The 22,371-nt window shown below is 42.3% G+C and overlaps 1 protein-coding gene across 4 annotated transcripts in view; it reads right to left on the bottom strand.

Moving 5' to 3' along the window:
* snx19b (sorting nexin 19b) overlaps positions 1-22,371 on the bottom strand; it is a 125,943-nt gene that overhangs the window by 10,392 nt on the left and 93,180 nt on the right. For all 4 annotated transcript variants that reach the window (XR_011343380.1, XR_011343379.1, XM_069894913.1 and 1 more), the window contains one exon: positions 11,415-11,502. Coding sequence is in view for 2 of the 4 variants with exons in the window: in XM_069894913.1 (XP_069751014.1) it covers positions 11,415-11,502 (88 nt within the window). In the remaining 2 variants the exon portion in view is untranslated. The remainder of the gene's footprint in view (positions 1-11,414; positions 11,503-22,371) is intronic.

The following is a 22,371-nucleotide window of genomic DNA, read 5'->3' as shown; positions in this document are numbered from 1 at the left end:
ACCAAACAATGTTAAAAGTTGCCCAGCTACATTCTGTTCACAAAAAAATCACTGCAATTCCAATCAGGCTAATTACCACCCATTCAATTTTCTCTCTGTTGTGGGCTAAATGATGGGTGATGCCAACATCATGCTTTCACCACTTACCACATCAGATTTCCAAAACAGATGCCAGATGTCATGGACCTCCAGGAAGAGTAAGATTCAAGGATGTGCTCAAAACTTCCTTGAAAATTGCAACATTCCCACTGACTATTGGCATTCTTTGGCCTACAACCATTTAAAGTTGTGAACGAGCATTTGGAATGATATTGAGAGCTCCTGAGTCCACAGAAATCCTGTATAAAGGATGGAAAGAGTGCACCACTTCACAAACCATCCAACCAGCCCAAAGTATCTCCTGCCCCAAATGTCATCTCAGAGCCCACAGGCCAGAATGGAGCAAAAACATCCTCACTCTCAAGAGACTGTCTCAGCAAGGCATCAGGCCCTGATAGCATACCTGGCAGGGCACTGAAAATCTGTGCTAAGCAATTAGCCTGAGCGTTCACTGACATTTTCAATGTCTCACTGCTGCAGTCAGAGGTTCTCATCTACTTCAAAAGGGCATCAATCACCCCAGTGCCCAAGAATGGCAGAGTGAGTGGCCTCAACAACTATTGCCCAGTAACACTCAGATCTACAGTGATGAAATGCTTTGAAAGGTTGGTCATGGCCAGAATTAACAAGTCCTAAGTCTGGGCCCACTGTAATTCACCGATCGTCACCATAACTCCACAGCAGTTGCAATATCTCCACTCAGCTCTGGATCAGCTGGACAATAGCAAATCATACATCCAGCAGAAGGCACATGACAACAATTCTATCTACAGTTCACACACCATCCTGTCCTAGAAACACACCGTTGTTTCTTCATCACTGCTGGATTGATTTCCTGGAACTCCCAAACCCACACCTTTGCAAAAGTATCAGAATCAGCATGAGATTGATTGTCCAGAATATGTGTCTTGAAATCTGTGGTTTTGTGGCAGCATTATTAGACATTGCAGGTGCAAAAAATTGACGTAAATTACATTTCTGTAAATACGCAATAAAAAAAATATTAATGCAAAAGAAGCGGAAAAACAGTATAGGTAGTGTCTGTGAGACTGTTGACCACCCACTTTCACAAGGCAATGCACACCTGCCTTATCAACGATACACATATCTCTAAAGCTAATATTTTAAAAAATGTCATAAAGGATCATTACACAGCAAAATGTCCCAAGGCATTTCACAAGAATGAATTTAAGATCAAGCCATTAAAGAAAGGTTGAAATGCAGAGAAGGTTATGAATTCCAAAATATAGGAGCAATACACAATCTGCTGAAGGAACCCATCATTTCCACATTAATACTATTGAAGGGTTTTAACCCAAAAAAAGTCAACAATTCCTCTCCCCCCCCATACTCCTTGACCTTTTCAGTTCCTCCAGTAGGTTGTTTTTTGCTCCACATTCCATATCTGTAGACTCCTATATCTCCAGAATGTGGGAGCTTAGCAGCTGATATTCAAACCTTGGCAAGAAAAGCAAGGGTCAGTTGCAGCTGTCCTTAGGTTGAGCCACAGACAGTATTATATTGGTGGCCTTTATGACGGTAGAGATCAAAGGCAATGTCAAATATAAGACCAAGGTTCCAATCAATCTAATTCAATGAAAGTAATGGAACTTAAAATTTTGAAATTATTAGAAGCAAGCAAGGTGATGTCAAAATCATTTACAGTGAAGGCTCAACAGTCAAAGATAATTTACCTTGAGATAGCTTATCATTCTAATGGATTTAAAAAGCAGGGTGACTTGGCACCGATGTTTATGGAATAATATAAATTGGCTTTGCTTTCAATTTCAGTCAGGATGGGGATATCTGTGTAGGCAAACACATTTTGCCCTTGGTCTTGTGGCCAAATCAAAAATTCCCCTGGCAGAAATCAGGAACAAGGAAAAGACATAAAGTGGAACCCCGATATAACACAAATTTGGATATTACATGATGAGTCACTGGACCCCTTAATGTTCACGTTCCATTCTTTGAGATAGGACGTTAAGCAAGCCCATTTTAAAAGATGCAGAACCATGGACGGCCGCCCTATAGCGCAACAGATGTTTAGAAGTTGCAAGTCTAAATGATTAAGGTAAGCACAGTAATGTTTATCTTGGTGGGAAATGCATTGCATTGATGGTGGGGGGGGGGGGGGTGGTGTGTGTTGATGTGAACAGGAGTTAAGGGATGAGAACAGGGGGGGGTAGTGAGCGCTCCCATGAACGGGGAGTGGGGGGGTGAGTGCTGCCACAAACAGGGGGGTGTGAGTGCTGCCTTGAATGGGGAGGGGGGGGGTGAGTGCTGCCTTGAATGGGGAGTGGGGGGGGTGAGTACTGCTGTGAATGGAGAGTGGGGGGGTAAGTGTTGCCATGAACGGGAGTGGTGGGGGTGTGTGCTGTCACAAAGAGGGGTTGGGGGGGTGGTGAATACTGCCGTGAGGAGGGGTGGGCGGTGAGTGCTGCCGTGAGGTGGGGTGGGCGGAGAGTGCTGCCATCAATAGGGCTGGGGGTTGGAGGGTGAGGAATGAGTACTGCAGCAAATGGGGGAGGTGGGTGGTGAGTCCTGCCGTAAATAGGGGGGGGGGTGAGGGGTGAGTACTGCAGTGAACAGAGGGAGATGACTACTGCTGAAAACGGGGAGAGTGGTGACTGCTGCAGCAAACAGAGGGGAGTGGTGGGGTTGCTGACACAATCGATGTGTGCATACTATATATTGTACACATTAGTGAATCCCGATTTAGTGCGACCCTACTTTTTCGCGATCCAATTTTTTTTGGATCTGAACCATAGCGTTATAACGGGATTGCACTGTACTATATTTTAAAAAAGGTATCAGGGAGAACAGAAATGAAATATTTAAGTTGCTGAGTGCCGATACATCTGTAAGGACTTGCATGAAAATATTGGTAAAATTTATTTCCTTTTCAAAGCACGTAAATAGTACCATAAAGATTACATACCAATGTGTTACTGCTAATTTTAAATAATGAACTGCTCGATTCAATGTGTAAATCATAAAATTCTGTAGATACCATGGCTGAAGTATTCAATTTGCTGCATGAAAATAGATGCAGATTTCAGATTTATTTCAGAACATACATGACATCACATACAACTTTGAGATCCTTTTTCCTGCAGGCAAGATAGAATTACCACTTAATGGTACTGCAAAAAATTACCACTTAATGGTACTGCAAAAAATTACCACTTAATGGTACACATGTAAGCAAATAAAGAACTGATAACGAATGTAAATACACTGACTGCAATACAGAGAGAATAAAAATAATTAGTAAAGTGCAAAAGAGTCCTTAAATGACTCCCTGATTGATTTTGTTGCTGAGGAGTCTGATGGTGGAGGAGTAGCAGCTGTTCCTGAACCTGGTGGGATGAATTAAGTGATACCTATACCTCTTTCCTGATGGCTGCAGCAAGAACATAGCAGATGCTGGGTGGTGTGAATCCTTGATGATTGCTGCTGCTCTCCGATGACAGCGTTCCCTGTAGATGTTCTCAATGGTGGAGAGGGTTTTGCCTATGATGACCTGCACTGTTGGAGGGCTTTACATTCAGGGGTATTGGTGCCCCCATACCACACTGTGATGCAGTTCATCAGCACTCTTTCCACCACACCTCTGTAGAAATTTGCTAGGGTTTCCAATGTCATATCAAACCTCCACAATCTCCTGAGGATGTCAAAGTGCTCGCGCACTTTCTTTACAATGCCATTAGTGTGTTGGGACCAGGAAAGTAACTCCCAAAAACTTACCTGCTCACCCTCTCCACCTCCAATCCCCCAATGATCACTGGATCGTACTTCCCTGGTTTTCCCTTCCTGAAGTCAACAATCATCTCCTTGATGACATTGAGTGCAAGGTTGCTGTTAGTCCACCATTCAGCCAAGTTTTCAAACTTGATAAGTACCTGGTCCTATCAAGAGAATGATTTAAACATCGTGTATTGAACATTTTGCCCAGAGTTGGTTTTATTGTTTGCCACTTCAGGCTGTCTGAGTTGGAATATATTTCTGTCTTTATATTCACTATTATGTTATCCATTACTTAATCTATAAGTCAAGTTTGGAAGTACAGTCATGATCTGGAGGGAGGGACAGGGTTGCGTCTGGAAGCACATTTGGCTCTGCAAGACTGAGATCAGTTCTCCAGATAACAAAAGCACTCCTTGTCAATGGGTTTGATGACAATATCAAGGATGGTTTCTTGCCAGCACCATCATGGGATTTAGTCTTCACTGCATTAAGGAAATCTTTAAGAGTCAATATCTCAGAAAAGCAACCTGTATCATCAAGGACCCTCAACACTCAGGTTATGCCCTCTTCTCACTGCTATCATCAGGAAGGAGGCACAGGAGCCTGTAGACAAACACCCAATGTTATAAAACAGCTTCTTCTCCTCTGCCATTAGATTTCTGAATGAGTGAGGAAAATGGAACAATCAAGGTCGTCGAGATCATGTCACCAGTTAGTAATAAACAGATCAAAAAACAGTAAGAGGCCAGCAGGATCAAGTGCGCTGGAGAGAGTCGAAAGGTCTGAAGTCTGGGGTGAAGATTCTTGGTTAAAGAAATGGACTCAGAAAGGGCAGTGGCAGAAAGAAGAGCTCAGCATCTTTTCGGGGTTGGAATTCATGAAGATGAGGATGTGGGAAATAAAGCTGAGAATTCTGCTGAGGACTGATCACTCAGTGCCAGAGAGAAAATCAGAAGGGATAGTGAAAACATGGCAGAGAGACGTGAAGTCAGAGGGAAGTAAAGAAAGAGGTCAGGAAAGGTATTGAAATTCAAAGATATTGAAGCCTGTAACATTTGAGATCTGAAAGGAAAGAAAAATGTACTGTGTATACTCGTGTAGTAGTCAAGCTTTTTTGGATTATCTTTCAGGAGGGAGGGCCCGACTTTTACATGGGTCATACTTTTGAACATGTGTACCTGCTTTGTTCAAGGCATTGGGAGCTTAGAAGGGCTGGGATCAGGATGTTAGGAGCTCAAATGACCAGGCAGCTGAGGTGAGGATCCACAGTCAAGTCACTGGGAGCTTGGGCAACCAGCCAGGGCCTTGGTGAGAGTCTGTGGCTGGGTCCTCAGGGGCTTCCATTGGTGGGCATCCACAGTTGTGCTGTCAGGAGATCAGATAGACAGGCGGCAGGACATCAGGAGCTCAGATGGGTGGGCAGTCTGGGCCAAAAATAAGGGGATCAACTTTTATATGGTTCATATGAAAAACGTGATTTTTTTTGGTCATAAAAAGGGGGAGGGGTCAACTCTTACATAGGATTGAGTATTACATGAGTATCAATGGTAGTGAGAAGTAAAGTGGAAACGTGGACCACAGCAGCATTGAAATACTGTTCCATAATGTATGGGTGAAAGACAATTTTTTTTGTTTTATTTGCCTGGTGCTCCATAATTTTAAATTTTTCATCAAGCAATTTACTTGTAATAAAAGTGGACATTCCTCATTTTATGAAAGAGTATTTGTGTACATTTTGGTTTGACCATGTAGAAATTTTAAGCTCTCTTCATACATAGTCATTTCAGGGCACCACAATATTTGAGACTTAGCAATGGTATGTATATTAAAATAGTCAAATTTCGTACTTTGTTGGATATCCCTTGCATGCAATGTCTGCTTGAAGTTGTGATTCATAGACATCACCAGGTGCTGAGTATCTTCTTTGGAGATGCTCTGCCAGGCCTCCACTGCAATTATCTTAAGCTCCTGCTTGTTTGGGAGGCTTGACCCTTAAATTTTCTCTTCAGCATATGGAAGGCATGCTCAATTCAATTTAGATTGGGTGACTGACTTGGCCATTCAAGAATTTTCCAGTTTTTAGCTTTGAAAAAATCCTTTGCTGCTTTACAGTATGTTTGGGATCATTGTCCTACTGTAGGATGATGCATCGTTCAATGAATTTGGAGGATTTGCTCAAATCTGAGTAGATAAAATGTTTCTATACTACACCTCAGACTTCATTTTGCAACTGCCATTGGCAGTTACATCATCAATGAAATGTGCCAGTATCTGTGACAGCCATACATGCCCAGGCCATAACAGCCCTGTAATGGATCTGTGTTAATGTGAGTTTTAGTTTAATGTTGAAAATATACTTTATCTAGATCTGTATTCTTAGTAAGTTAGTTGTGGCCTGGTACAGGGTCATACACAGGTCACATTTACACAGAACCATTGAACTCATGAAGAGGGTTCATTCTCAGAGTCACAGCATCTTGGAAACACAGAGCTAATGAATCTTAAGTGGGTTTTAATTATTCAAGAACAATGAAGTGTTTGCTTTATTAAAAACTGAAGTATCTATGTGCTCATTAAGAACTGCTGAGGAAGCCATCTGTTTTTAAACAAAACCACTCAAGCCTCTTAAACAGAGATGAGATTAGAGATTGTTATGGATTTGGAGTGGTTTTGAAAAAGGAACAGAATTTTGGTAGAATTAAAACTGATAGTCATGTGGTTTCCAAGAATTAGGTTTGACTTTATTGATGAGGTGGTATACTTTGGATCTTGGGCAGTTCCTTTATGCCTCCAACTTTGCTCTTGCCATTAGGGCAGCACATTAAACATAGTGGTTAGTGTTACAGCACCAACAAATGGGACTGGTGCTCTTTTCCCCCGCTTACTGTAAGGAGTTAGTACGTTCTCCCTGTATCTAAGTGGGTTTCCTCCAGGGGGCTCAAATTTCCTCCCACCATTTGAAATGTCCAAGGGGTTGTACATGTATTGGGTGGCATGGGCTCATGTCTATATTTAAACAATTTTAAATTTTAAATTTACTTTATCACTCTGATTCAGGTTAATCTTGGTCTCATCTGAGCATAAGACCTTTTTCCAGAATTTTACAGGGTCTTTTAAATACTTTTTGGCAAACTGTAATCTGGCCATCTTGTTTCATGGCTAACTAGTAGTTTGCATCTTGCAGTGTAGCCTATATATTTCTGTTCATGGTCTTCTGCAGACAGTAGTCATTGATCCAAACCTGCCTCCTGAAGAGGGTTTCTGATCTGTCAGACAGGCATTTGGGGATTTTTCTTCATTAAGATGAGAATTCTTCTGTCATCAGCATTGAAAGTCTTCCTTGGCCTACCAGCCCCTTTGCAATTACTGAGCTCACCATTATGCTCTTTCTTAAGGATGCTCCAAACTGCTGATTTTTATAATCCTAAGATTTGATAGATGTCTCTGACTGCTTTATTTTTGTTTTTCAGCTTCATAAAGGCTTCTCTGAATTTCATCGGTACAACTCTGGTCCTCAAGTTAAAAAATGGCAACTGCAGACTCCAAAGCTTAGAATCAACACGAGCTCTCTTATACCTTCACCAATGAAGCAATTAAACATACCTTAGCAATCGCAAACACCTGTGAAGTCATATGTCCCAAACATTACGGTGTCCTGAAATGGGGGAATTATGTATAAAAAATGCTGTAATTTTTACATGGTCAAACTAAAATGTATTGAAATAAGCTTTAATAAAATCTGGAATGTGCACTTGAATTATGTGAATTGTTTGATTACAAATTCTGGTGGAGCACAGGGGAAAAGAAAGGAAAAAAAAATGTCTTGTCCCAAACATTATGGAGGGCACTGCATGTAACTTGGGACCCAGTTATCAATAACAATAAAATTTCTGGACTTCATGATTGTTAATTCTGCTTAGGTATGTATAAGGTAGGGGATAATAGAAATTGAACGATGTTCAACACTGAAAACATTAAACCAGATTTGGCAATGATGGCATACATTTGGCATGCTTTTCCTATCACATTTTTGAAGGAAATCTAAAATTCTGATGCCTGCAGCCAGAGCCTTCCCAAGAAATGCACTATTTAAGGCAACATAATCTTATTCATGGCTATGATAGCTTGCTTAAATCCAATCCCACATGTCAAAAATGTGTCCACTTTATCATATACTTAATTCCTAATAATTTTTTCAACAAATGTATTCCAATGAAAGTGACAAGTAAATGGATCCAAGTCCTTTACTATGTATAATTTTTTTTTAAATGTTCAATGAGCTGCAGGTTAATTGAAAAATATCTGAACAGCTTTCCAAAACTGAGCTACAAAACAAGGCTTTTTTTTCTTGTTTTCCATTCCTGTGCAATGCCTCGGTCCTCATTGTGCTGATAGCATCTACCAGAGGCCAAGAATACTATAAAAAAAATAAAAGCAGATTTCATTTGGTCTCATAAAGATTGGCAAAGCAGATAACTTTGCTACCAAACATTTGGTTTAACTTACATACAATAATTTCAAACAATTTGATATTACTGTAACCAAAGTCCAATTGCAGCTGAGACTGGGCATTTCTGTACTTTGAGGTTTTGCTATCAATTTTTACTTTAAGCCTTTACAGTGGAAAGCAATAAGAACATCCTTTCAATATCACCACTGAGAAATGTAAAATCCTCTGACTGTTACACCTCGGTACATTCTATTGGAGAATGATTGTGCATTTCCAAAGCTTGTTGCCTTGAAACAAGAGGACACAAGTTGAGGGTAAGGGGGCAACATTTTAGGAGAAACATTAGAGGATGCTTCTCCACTCAAAGAGTGGTGGCTGAATGGAATAATCTTCCAGAGGAAATAGTTGAGGCAGAGTCAATTCTTTCATTTAAGAGGAGGCTGGATATATACATGGATAAGAGGGGGTTAGAGTTTATGGGCGGAGAATAGGCAGAGTTGTTTGAGTAAACTGGCATGGACTTGTAGGGCCGAGGTGGCCTGTTTCCATGCCGTAAATTGTTATATGGTTATATGTTATATGGAAAGGATGGGAAGCCAGTCAACACGTGCTCAGTTAATGTGTCTATATCATCAGATGGGCAAAACAGAAGGCAAGAGCATGAGTAAAAGTAAACAGATTACGAGGAAGGAATAATAATTGTAGGGATGAAACCCATAAAGCGGACAAATCTTTAATTTTAATGTCTCTATAACTGTCATTGGCAATTAACTTCAGTATTTCTGATTTTTTTTTTGCCACTTTACTTAATAGAGCAATTCGCCACTCAATTTAAAGAAAATTATAACAAATTTTGTTCAAAAGAGCAGTCGGCAGATTTTAGATGGAACATCAGTTTTCAAAATGTGTGCATTGCTACCATATTCACTTTGGAAAAGTGGATAATAGAGAAGCTTCAATTATATCATGCAGGATTAAGTGGTTGAAAAGTAAATTGAGTCCTGTGATTGGTTGAAAGAGCAGTTGGCCAACATTTTGCAATTCTCTGATTCTCCTACATTTTGTGAGCACAACTCAAGAAATTATGGAAATACCCTGGGTGAATTTATTTATGTGTCGTATGTTCCGCATTATGTCAGAAGTAACATTTTTTACATTGCAATAGTGAATCTTCTTCAAAAATCTTTGACTGTTTCTAAAGTGTGTTTATTTTGGCAAAAACATGCAGATGCGCTCAACTAGAAATAAAATGCTGGAAGTATTCACCAGATCAGGCAGCCCCCACAGAGAATTAATGTTTCAGATTGATCATTTATAATTGCGTCAGTTGAAAAATCATTTACATGAACATGAACTGTGTTTCTCTCTCCAAAGTTGCTGCTTGGCCTGCTGAGTATTTCCAGCACCCTCTGTCATGGCTTTGAATTTATGTATAGGAATTGGGCCTCACTAGTTAGGTCAAAATAATTTCCTTTTCAAAATTACCCCACCATAGTAGCTTGCTGGTCCATTTTAAAAAACAATTCCATCAATCGCATTGCTAATGGTCACTTTTCAGTCATTTGGTGCAAGAATGACAGCTTTCCTTCCCTACAGGATATTTGCAGACGGACCTTGCCACATTTTGAGATTGGCATATGAAACAAATTCTCTTTCTCTCTCTTTCCACTAAAGAGCAGTCAGTATTCAATTCATTTTAATTCATCCTGGATTCTAAATTTTAAAATATATCTCTGGAAACAACTTGCATCATATTTTATATGTTGTATTGAGATACCAAATTTTCAATCTCATGAGATACTCCATCCATCGCACACTGGCTTTGTGAGACACAAAAGTTCTTAAAATATAAATCAAAACATGGGCTTTTGTGGAAATCTACAAATTAAGTTGAAAATAAATAGATCTAAAATATCATATCATAATAAAGTAGTTTAAATTTTATTGGAGTAAATGTGAAAAAATTATCTTCATTACTCCTAACAGTCAAAATATTTTTCTAAATTTTATCAGGACAACAGTTCTCATTATTTTCATTAATGAAGGAATGTGTTTTGGATCGGTTAATCACTTATTATTGCTCAGTAGGATGCTAGTATGGTTCAATTTGCCTCAAATGTAGATGACTTGTTATGAGGTTAAACACATCACCTGAATGTTCTCTGTAGAATAACCTTATCCAATGACAGCCTCCCTCCACTCTAATATACACTATCAAATATCAAATTGGATCAGCTCACAGAATGATTTGGAAAAGCAAATATCCCATCTGGAAATCATTCTCTTTCTCTTTCTTTCTCTGATGGTTGTACTTATCTAAAACCTTGTGAAAGACTAACAATTTTGAAGGATGCACTGCTCAATTAGCAGGAGCTTTCATCTAAACTATGGAATCATTTGGTTTAAAAATGATTCTTTTTAATGCCAAATAAATTTGTGTTATTTGGCATTAAAAAGAATAATTTTTAAACTGCTTTAATCAATTGCAATTTTAATAAATACCACATACATTTTCCAACCTAATTCAGCCAAATTGGTGAGCTAAAGGGCAACATTCTAATCTGTATAACTTTATAATCATGCCGAATAGTGGAGCAGGCCTCAAGGGCAAAGTGGACCACTTCTAATCCCATTTTATTTGTCCCACAGTAGGCATGTGTGAACGAGAATAAGTTCCAGGGGTACAGAGAAACTAGGAGAAGAAATTAGACAGAGAGCAAAGAGCTGGTGGGCCAAATAGCCTTCTTCTATACTGTTATTGGCTCACGGCACAAACTAGGATGAAATCGCCCATGCCAACCATCTGAAATATATTTCTACATTCCACACCTATTCATAGGAGTTGAACAGGTTAAAAAGAAACAAGAGAGGCACCAACCAATTGCACAAGAACAATTCTTGCCTAATATCTGATAGATACGTATTAGATTTGAGTAACTGGGTACATCTTTCTTGTCATATCACAAGTATTTTAAACATAGCAATCTGAGAATGTTTTCTCCCAAAGCTGGAGCATTAACAAATCATTTCAATTCTGAGTGAATTCTCTGTGTGGCATCCTAGATCCAAGTGCAGAACCAAGCATGGTAAATTCCAAATTCTGTGTAGGGCTTACCTGTTTATCACAGGATTTTGTAGAGACTCCAGCACAAGTTGCCAACTTTTCTCATAACCATCCTCACCAAGAACCTCAGGAATCAGAGCTGTCAAAATAAAAGGCAGTTAATTCAAAAGGAATGAAATTAGACATTGCTTAAGATACTCTGGCTTCAAGAATATGTTATTCGATAATGTCATTAAGGCTTGAATATCATTCAGATTGGATGTCCTCAAGTGATTTGCAATAACCAAATCCATCTTAAAACATCTATCTATTGAAAATGAATGGACTCCAGACACGAAGTCCCCCTACCATCAGAGTGACATTTCCTGATGAGCGTAGTATTCATCAGACATACATTTCAAATGTAAATTCTGTGATTGTAGTGAAAACACAGAAATGCTGGAGGAACACAGCAGGTCTCACAGCATCCATTGGAAGGAAAGATGTATTAATGGCATTTCAGGCCTGAGCCCTTCCTCAAGGAGCTTCAAGGAAATGTCACAAATGAGGCACTGATAATGAACAAAGTATTCTCACAGTTAACAAGCTGATTGATGTAAACTGAAATGTATCTCTCAAAGACAAAATTTACACCGTGAAACAATAGCCTGCAGGCGCTGTGTGTGACTGTAATAAACACACCAAACTCAGTTGATCTTTTCAGCATCTGTAGGAGACAAAGATATAATGCCAATGTTTCAAGCCTGAGCTCTTCTTCAAGGAAAAATCAGAAAAGGCAGAAGCAGGACAAATGAAGTCTCAGAAAATGGGGGAGGAATCCAGACCAACAAAAGGTGTTAATTAGATGTGATAAGAGATTAGATAGAACTTATCACGTTTGTGCAAAAGAAGCCAGGGAATGGAGAGATGACAGGGGTCAGGGCGGGGTGGGGGGGGGGGGGGGGGTGGTATTTAATGAAAGTCAAAGAAGTTGATATTAATGCCATCTAGTTGGAGGGTGCCCAGTCAGAAGATGAGGTGGTGTTGCTCCAATTTATAGGTGGTCTCAGTCTGGCAGTATATGAGCTCATGAACAGACATGTAGGCAAGGGAATGGGATGGAGAACTGAAATGGGTGGCCACTGGGAGATCCACACAGACAGAATCAAGGCGCTCAACAAAGTGATATCCAGACTGCCTCCAATCTCTCCAATGTAGAGGAGACCACAGCGGGCGCACTGGATGCAGCAGATGACCCCTGCAGATTCACAAGTGAAATGTTGCTTGATTTGAAAGGACTGTTTGAGGCCCTGAATTGTGGTGAGGGAGCAGGTGTGGGTGTAAGTGAAGCATGCCCTGCAGTCACATGGGTAGGTCTCAAGGGAACGATTGTTGGGGAGAGAGGAGGGAGTCACAGAGGGAGTGGTCCCTGCAGAAAGTGGAGAGGGGAGGAGAGTTGAATATGTGTCTAGTGATGGGATCATGTAGTAGGTGGCAGAAATGGTGAAAGAGGGTGTGTTGGATCTAGAGGCTGGTGTGTTAGTAGGTGAGAGCAAGAGGAATCCTGTCCTTGTTGTATGAGCGTGCAGAGGGGACCAGGGCAGATGTGTGGGTAATGGAGGATATGTGGGTGATAGAGGGAAAGCCATATTGTTTGAAGAAGGAGGACATCTCTGATGATCTGGCAGGGAAGTCCTCATCCTGGGTGCAGATGTGACAGAGACGGAGGAATTGAGAGAATGGAATGGAATCCTTACAGGGGACAGGGTGGGAACAGAGAACAATTTACACCAAATTGTGCTAGACTTTAAAACCACGTGCTTGACGTCCTGTTTTGCGGAAACTGCCAAAATGTTTGGCCTAGAAGTCAGCCTGAAGAAAACTGAGGTCCTCCATCAGCCAGCTCCCCACCATGACTACCAGCCCCCCCACATCTCCATCGGGCACACAAAACTCAAAACGGTCAACCAGTTTACCTATCTCGGATGCACCATTTCATCGGATGCAAGGATCGACAACGAGATAGATAACAGACTCGCCAAGGCAAATAGCGCCTTTGGAAGACTACACAAAAGAGTCTGGAAAAACAACCAACTGAAAAACCTCACAAAGATTAGCATATACAGAGCCGTTGTCATACCCACACTCCTGTTCGGCTCCGAATCAAGGGTCCTCTACCGGCATCACCTACGGCTCCTAGAATGCTTCCACCAGCGTTGTCTCTGCTCCATCCTCAACATTCATTGGAGCGACTTCATCCCTAACATCGAAGTACTCGAGATGGCAGAGGCCGACAGCATCGAATCCACGCTGCTGAAGATCCAACTGCACTGGGTAGGTCACGTCTCCAGAATGGGGGACCATTGCCTTCCCAAGATCGTGTTATATGGCGAGCTCTCCACTGGCCACCGTGACAGAGGTGCACCAAAGAAGAGGTACAAGGACTGCCTAAAGAAATCTCTTGGTGCCTGCCACATTGACCACCGCCAGTGGGCTGATATCGCCTCAAACTGTGCATCTTGGCGCCTCACAGTTCGGCGGGCACAACCTCCTTTGAAGAAGACCGCAGAGCCCACCTCACTGACAAAAGGCAAAGGAGGAAAAACCCAACACCCAACCCCAACCAACCAATTTTCCCCTGCAACCGCTGCAACCGTGTCTGCCTGTCCCGCATCGGACTTGTCAGCCACAAAGGAGCCTGCAGCTGACGTGGACATTTACCCCTCCATAAATCTTCATCTGCGAAGCCAAGCCAAATAAAGAAAGAAAGAAATCTCACATTATCATACGTGAAGTATTACAGAACTCTTTCCGAAGATTTGTACTTTTACAGTTTGGTGTTTAGGCAGATAGTATTCTACCGATTTCCTTATCAGAAAACAGAACATAACGTATTCAGCCATTCACCAACAACTGCTTTTTGTAGATTGGGAGATAGCGATTTACAAGTATAATTTTTTTTAATTCACAAACCCCAAAACTTGTCATCAAATCTGATGTAGATCTTGCTATTTGTCTATAAAAGGTTGAGCAAGTCAAATAAATGGTTAAATATGCAGGGAATTAAAAGCAGACTTTAAGAAATACATTGCTATTAGAGGTGTGAATATTTGGCAAATGTGCTCAATAACAGAAATTTCATTAAAACATTTAGTTTGGCATTGGATAAGTTACATTATTTGATAACCGGGGAGAAAGATTGTTACGTGCACTGTTGAATTATGGTTAAATTTGCAAGTTAGTCGTGGACCAAATTAATAATTTTCATAGTGAATATAAACATTTTAATTGTTGGGGACATGCATCAATGTAATAACCAAAGGCTTTCAACAAGTACTAATATATAGTACAACTCCGATTATCCAAAATCAGATTTTTGAAAATCCTCATTTATCCAAAACTTTTTTGGAGCCGAACTGACCGGGAATGTTGGGTCCTGGCGGTGGTAGTAGCGGACCTCGGGTTCCCGGTGCTGGCAGCAGCGCAGCGGACCTCGGCAGCAGTGGAGACCTCAAGCTCCTGGGCAGGAGCAGGACCCTCGAGCTCCTGGTACTAACGGGGCCTTGGTGGGGAAGTGTCAGTGATCAGCAGTGGCCAGCATTTTTTGGTAAGAATTAAACTTTATTTTAATGCTTAAAAAGCCTTCCTTTGTTTGTTGTTGTATAAACACTGTTACAAAGGATTTGCTGTTGCTACTGGGCTGTTTTTAAAAAATGACTGTTCTCCGAAAAAAAAACATTTATCCGAAATGGGCCCGGTCCTGACCATTTGGGTTAATCAAAGTTATAAATGCAACATACCAAAAAATCCAGAGATCTTTCTTCTAAGTAATATAAGAAGTAAAGAACTTGGACTCGATTTGGATGGAGCACAAAAAAGATTTATTATGATAGCCTTAGCTGTAGCAAAAAAATGTATTATGTCAACCTGGAAATTTGAAGATAACCTGAGAATACAGCAATGGTACATAGAAATGGATAAATGTATTCCATTGGAAAAAATAACATAATTTAAGAAATAACATCACAGTATTCGAACAAATTTGGGAACCGTACATGGAACACAACAGAGAAGTCCTACTGCGGACCTCCACCGCCTAAAATGACAGGAGAAGAAGACAAAATGAACTGACCCAGTGTGTAAAAGTAGAAGACACAAATTTCTTCTTTATTTTCATTGTGTGATGACATTGTTTAATGGGTTTAATGTATCATATAGGTTGAAAGTTGAGTGGGTGGGGAGGGGGGGGTGAAGGAGGGATGGAAGGGAGGAGGGAAAAGGGGAGAAAATGACACTGTGTATATCCAAGAGGGAAATGTTTATGTGTATTTTGGTCAATGTGGTCCATAGCGTGAAAAATAAAAAATTTAAAAAAACAAAAACCAATACAATTAAAACAACTGGCTGATTATCAATCTAATTGTTGATGTAGTTACTAGTCTACAAAGTAATTCTGCATTTAACTATGAAGCATGTTTGATTGCACTTCAGATTAATATCTGCTGCAAAACTCTTCAGACATGCTGAGGATGAGACATCAGAGAAGCAAAAGAGAAAGCGAGAGAATGAGATAAAGGGGTAAAAAACAAATAACATGCATTACCAGTAAGGTTGCATCTGCTCCCAGGATAACCTCTGCCATTCATCAAAGAAATCCTCCTTCTTCAAAGAACAGGGCTTCCCACCATTAATTGTACCCTTTCCCACACATCTGTTCTGGGCCCCTCTGCCCAAAGATGCAACAAGGCCAGGATTCCCCTTGTCTTCCCCTCCAGCCTCTGCATCTTCTTCTCTACTACCCTCTCCACCTTCCAAAGGAACTGCTCCCTCTGTGACTCCCTCACCCACTTATTCCTTCCCACTAACTGCACACTTGGTGCCTACCCCTGTGACCGCAGGATGTGTTATACTTGCACCCACATCTCCTCCCTTGCTGCCTTTCGGGACTCCAAACAATCATTCCAAGTGAAGCAACATTTAATTTGTGAATCTGTGGGGGTCATCTACTGCATCCAGTGCTCCTGTTGTGACCTTTTCTCTACTTTGGAGAGACTGGATGCAGACTAGGAGATAGCTTAACTGAGCACTTTCGCTCTGTCCGCAGCAATATCAGGGATCTCCCAGTGGCTAACCATTTCAATTCCCACTCTACTCCCATGCCTACATGTCTGTCCATGGCCTTGTGCACTGCCAAACTAAGGCCACCCATAAATTAGAGAAACAACTCGTAATATTCCATCTGAGCACTCTCCAAATGGATGGCATTAGCATCGACTTCTCCAGTTTCCTTTTTGTCACTTCTCTCTCTCTCTCTCTCTCTCCTTTCCTCCAGCTCTCCACCACTTTCCCTTTCCATTCAGAGAACTATCCCCTCCCCCTATCCCTTCTCAGCTATTTTCTTCTGCCTTGTCATCCATATTCACCTATGACCTCTTGCCTCTGGTTGGGCCTGGGCTCCTCCCTTTGCCCCTTTATTCAGGTGCCTGTCTACTTTGATGAAGGGCTCAGGCCTGGAACATGGTTATATATGTTTATCTTTACCCTGGTTCCGAGCTGCATGATTTGCTGAGTTTCTCCAGCATGTTGTCCAAGTTGTTTCAAAACCAAACACAACTTAACTCAGGCATTATTTCTAAGAAATGTGGCCACTAATCTGCACACAGAGAGTTCCCCAAATTAGCAATAGAAAAGAAGTGGCCAAGTGATGTTTGAAAGATAAAAATACTGGAAGATCACCACGAAAAGTCTTCAACTCTTCCTCAAGTAGGGTCCTTAAGTCATTGCAGATAGCAGCTTTTGTATAAGTTAAACAAAAGACATTAGCTCTGACACTGTGGAACCACCTTGGGTGCTCCAATGAGGACTGTTTAGATTTTTAGTTCAAATCTCTGGAGTGCAACATGGACGCATAATTCAGAGCATTGATTCTCAACCTTTTTCTTCCCACTCACTTATCATTTTAAGTAATCCCTATGTCATTGGTGCTCTGTGATTAGTAAGAGATTGTTTAAGGTGGTACGTGAGTGGGAAGGGAAGGTTGAGAACAACTGCTCTCGACCCAATTGTTATTGAAGTATTTTGCTTGAGAAAAATTGTCATTGGCCCATTTCCTTTGATGTACATAACGAGTCAATTAGTTACAATTAAAACAATGGTTTTCAAACTGAGGGTAGGCGGCGGCGGCCCCGATCCGGGCAGGAGCAAGGGGGAGACGGCGGCCCCGGCCTCGGTCGAGTGAGGCAGGAGGAGACCCCGGTCCGGGCAGAGAGTGGGAGGCGGCGGCCCCGGTCCGGGCACAGGGAGAGCAGCGGCGGCCCCTGCCCCGGTCCGGGCTGAGTGTAGGCGGCGGCGGCCTCGATCCGGGCAGGAGCATGGGGGAGGTGGCGGCCCTGGCCTTGGTCGAGTGAGGCAGGCGGAGGCCCCGGTCCGGGCAGAGAGTGGGAGGCGGCGGCCCCGGTCCAGGCACAGGGAAAGCAACGGCGGCCCCAGCCCCGGTCCGGGCAGTATGGACCGACCTAGGAGGGGAGGCAGGCCCCTCCAGCCCGGGTAAGAAACCTGCATAGGAGAAGGCCACTCCGATATAAAACCTACGACCCAAGGACCTCGCTGCCACGTCCCAGCTTGCTTGGCCACGGCACACGGACTCACATACCACCTTAAGAAACCCCATACTAATCACAGAGCACCAATGGCATAAGGAATACTTAAAGTGGTATGTAAGTAGAAAGGAAAAGGTTGAGAACCACTGCTTTAGAGGCTAAATGTTTGACAATTGAGCTAAGGATGCCACCTAAAGGTACAATACCTATATAAGGACTTACCTTCACTTCAATCACTTTAGCAAAGATGCACCAGTTAAAAAACAACTTGCATTATTCAATTATTTCAATTTAAGCCCTTTCAACTTTGAAACAAAAAGCAATACTTCAAAAGTGTTACAAAAGCTCATACAGTACTTTTATGATATGATTTATTGTCTGAGATTAAGAAACACAGACCTTCCAAAACAAATGATAAGCAGTGCTTGGAACTCAAGTACTGTTTTGTCGAATTGTAAAAGTCTCCTCACAGCTAAATGAAGCAAATCACATTCCTGATGCGAAAGAATAAATGGTTTACACAACTGGAAACGAGAGAAGAGATAGGAATAACTATAAAACCACATCTTGGCAGTGGTTTTTATAGATGGGATGCAGAATTAACGAAACAGCCAAATATGGAACATTCGGTCAAAAAGAATTTGTAACCAATTAATGTTTTGAAAATCATAGTATAATTATTTTACACTTCCTCACCAAAATCAGTTAATATGTGCATTCCACACAAGCTATGTTGTGGATAATATACTAATATGCTCGAAAGGAAATCCAAGCAGAACCTCAACCATTCCTTTCACTCCACTCTCCCACCACAGATGCTGCTTGACCCCACTAAGTTCCATCAGCAATTTGTTTTTGTTCCTGATTCCAGCATCTGCAGTATCTTGTGTCTTCCAGACTAACAACTAATTGCTGCAGCTTGATGTCATCTTTGACAGTTTTCTGTACAAATCAGATTTCAGCAATTGAGTATCAAACAGCTGTATCCTTAAATTATACAGAGTTCCTTTTTATTTTTAAACATTGTTATCCCCATATATTACTATGAATGTTTGCTATTGTTAAGTGCTCAAATGCATCAGGTAAGAGAGTTATTTTTAAACCACCTTAGTTAATTTACTGTGTCTCTACTTAGACTCTATCACTAATCAATCGCAACCCCACAAGTACATTAAAAGTCTCCCATGTAATTACAAACATCAAGTTGTCGATTGGAGAAAATAATCAAACCTACCCAAATAACCAAAGCAGAGGATAAACCAAAGTTCTCTCCATTGACATGATCTTCCAGGTTTGTTATCTGAAGAGGGCACGCAAAATCTTTGAGGACCCTTTCCACCTTGCACCCAGTATCTTTCAGCTGCTCCCATCGGGAAAGAGATATAGAAGTATCAGAGCCAACACCACTAGGCTGAGGGACAACTTCTTCCCACAGGTAGTGAGAATGCTGAATGACCAAAGAGAGTGCTTACATTAACCATTTATTTCTTTATTTGTATGGATGAATACTTGTCCTGCATATGTGTTGCTTGTCTCTAAGTGCGTTATGTCTGGTTGTGTGTCTGCGTGTTTTGCTCCGAGGATTGGAGAATTCTGTTTTGTCAGGTTGTCCTTGTACAATCAAGGGACAATCAGTTTGGCCTGATGTGAGTTAATCATCCACTTCACTATTATTAAATTAAAAGATGGGCTCAAGTACAAATTGGTTTTCAAATGATTCATAGTCATATAGAACAGTACCCATCTAAGCTAATCATATTTGTCTGCATTTGGCCCATCTCTCTCTAAATATTTCCTAGTCACTGTTGTGTGTGGAGGAAACATGGCCTCCCTGCCTGTCTGGAATGTGTGCTTTGCAGGAGGTCCTCCCTATCTGAAACTTATTTGGAAGTCATATCCACTGTCATTCAAGGTTGGATTCCACCCACCCATTAGTCCACACCTTGCCGATGGGTCGTTTAAATCATCTAGGGTCATTATTGGCTAGATACCCAGATCAGAACTATATAAAACATTGATACATATAAAATTTCTTTCTCTCTGCTTCATGATCCAAGCTCTGGACATCAGTCCATGCCAGATCACTACTGTGGACGTCGCTGGAAGTGTCAAGAGTAAGGTGTGAACTACACTGAAGCTGAGCCATAGTATTGTGATCGATCAATACTTACAGAGAGAGCAACACCCATTTGTGCAGAGAACTGAGTATGTGTAAGAGTTCCTGTTTGTAGTGTGTGTAATCACATGTGTGAGCATGTCGGGTATAGGTTCACTAATGTCAGAGTCCAACCTAGGTCCAAGGTGAATGTCTATAACGTTGATTAATTGAGTATTGTTTATTGTTTTCCTGTTTGTCTCCTGTGTGTTAATTAAAGTTATGTGTGATTGTAACACTTGTGTCCAGACATGTTTCTCTGTGTATCCACAGAACCTGTTATTTTTCCCACTTGGTAAGCAGGGTTCAATAAGATTCAGCTGGACATATGTGGAGACTTAACCTTGAGGGGGTGGGATTTCGTACTAACAATGTGGGAGATCGTATTAACAAGTGAGAGTGAGTGTCTGTGTGTGTGTGTGTGTGTGTGTGTGTGTGTGTGTGTGTGTGTGTGTGTGTGTGTGTGTGTGTGTGTGTGTGTGTCTATCCTGTCGGGTATGTGTCTAATTGTGTACCTGATCACCAATGCGGTCAGCAGGTGACCCACAAATAGGAAAGGGACCTGGGTTGGATTATAAAATCCCCAGGTGGGCCAATGACCATTAGGGATTCAGCCGTTTGCCAGTGTGGCAGTAAGTCATGCCATGCCAGTCATTTGGGTAAACAGGTTGAATCGGAGAGAAGATAGAGCATCACATGATCTCCCTTCCAGAGGGTTTCCTGGGATCAGGGGGAGTGGTGGGGGAGCCTTATGGTTACTGATATCCCTACTGAGGTGTCAGTGGGGTATCATGTCTGAGTTAAGCACTCGGGACACTCAGAAAGATGAGCAAATAGAATCCATAATAATGCAGTGCAGGTCCCTGCATGAGGCACTGGACGCTGTCAGGGTGCACATCAGCTGCTTAGAAACTAGCTTGCCAGCTGGTCAAAGTGCAGCAGTTTCAGGCAGCCCACTGATCCGACTGGCAGGTTGACCCTGTTAAGATCAGAATGATCATTATGTGAGGGGAGGAAAGTGATGCGTGGTCGGGAGATGGGGATGTGTGGTTGGATGATGATGACTTTGCAGCGGCTAAGTCCAATTATGTGCAGCCCACACCCCCCACCCCCACCACATGCAAGGAAACCTTGCAAGCCCGGCCAGTGACCACAAGGTCCTAGACCTATCATGAGAATTCCCCCGTCATCTCTCCACAATGGGGAGAGTGCCGAGAACAGTGATGGTCCATGCGGATGGGAAAAGGGCTGGTGCAAGGTCTTAGAGAGGAAGTACTCTGCCAAGGAATTGGCTGTGCTGGCAGACAGATACAGCCAGCAATTGGGTAAGCCTGCAGCCGCCTGGCTACTCCGGCTGTGGGACTAAAGGACACCCATATTTGCCTTTCCCATCTAGAGGCTAGCACTTTGGTTAGTCTGTCCACACAGCACACAGCATCCTGCAAGTGCCTCCTGAGGGGATCAAGGAGGGAAACACACTGTGGGACCTGACTGCAATACAAGCCAGGTTCCCCATGCTGTTAGAATAGGATGTGCACAATAGCACACTGTTACTGAGGGCCCGGGGGTCATCAGGGAATGAGCACTTATCACCAATCTCAGGGCTCCTGAGTGCAACCTCCCTGAGGACATGATGGCAACCTCGACTTAGCGGGGCATCTAGTCACCACGGTCCACTCTGACCTCAGATGAGTGCCCTTGACGGAATGGACAAGCAGCAAAACTGTCTGTGAAGCCATTACCCTTCTGGAAGGGCTGGAGTATTTAGAACAGGAGCACCCAAAAAGAGGTGGTGGCAAAACATGGTGAAAGTAGGAATGGCAAGGGCTCATTCCCTTTGTCTTGTAGGTATATTTATTATGCCCTAGCACATGCTGGGGTAGATAATGTCTGCCTATATGGTATCTCCACCGCCACCATGTTCGCCATGTGACAGGAATACAGTTGAAAAAACTGCACATACCCGCAACTCCCATCTCACTGCCCAACACACCACCACCCCCCCAACCCCCCACTACGCGGCCTTCTGCGCCTCCCTCACCTGAGATGGCTCCTGCTACCCTCAGGCCACAGATAATCTCCCTGGTGCAACAGGAAATGACCAACAAAGGCACACTTCCTGAAATTAATGCACTTTCACCCCGACGGATCCGCTCAGCGGTCCTGTTCCACTCAGGTGACCTGAGGCCATGGAGGAGACAATGGCACAGGCACTGGACTGCCTCATCTCTGGGGTCCACAGACTGGGCTATTAATGGCTGGGCTATTACTGGCT

Source organism: Narcine bancroftii, chromosome 8, assembly GCF_036971445.1.
Source record: "Narcine bancroftii isolate sNarBan1 chromosome 8, sNarBan1.hap1, whole genome shotgun sequence".
Taxonomy (NCBI): Eukaryota; Metazoa; Chordata; class Chondrichthyes; order Torpediniformes; family Narcinidae; genus Narcine; species Narcine bancroftii.
The sequence above is the reverse complement of the archived record's forward strand: the minus strand, read 5'-3'. Positions and strand labels throughout refer to the sequence as shown.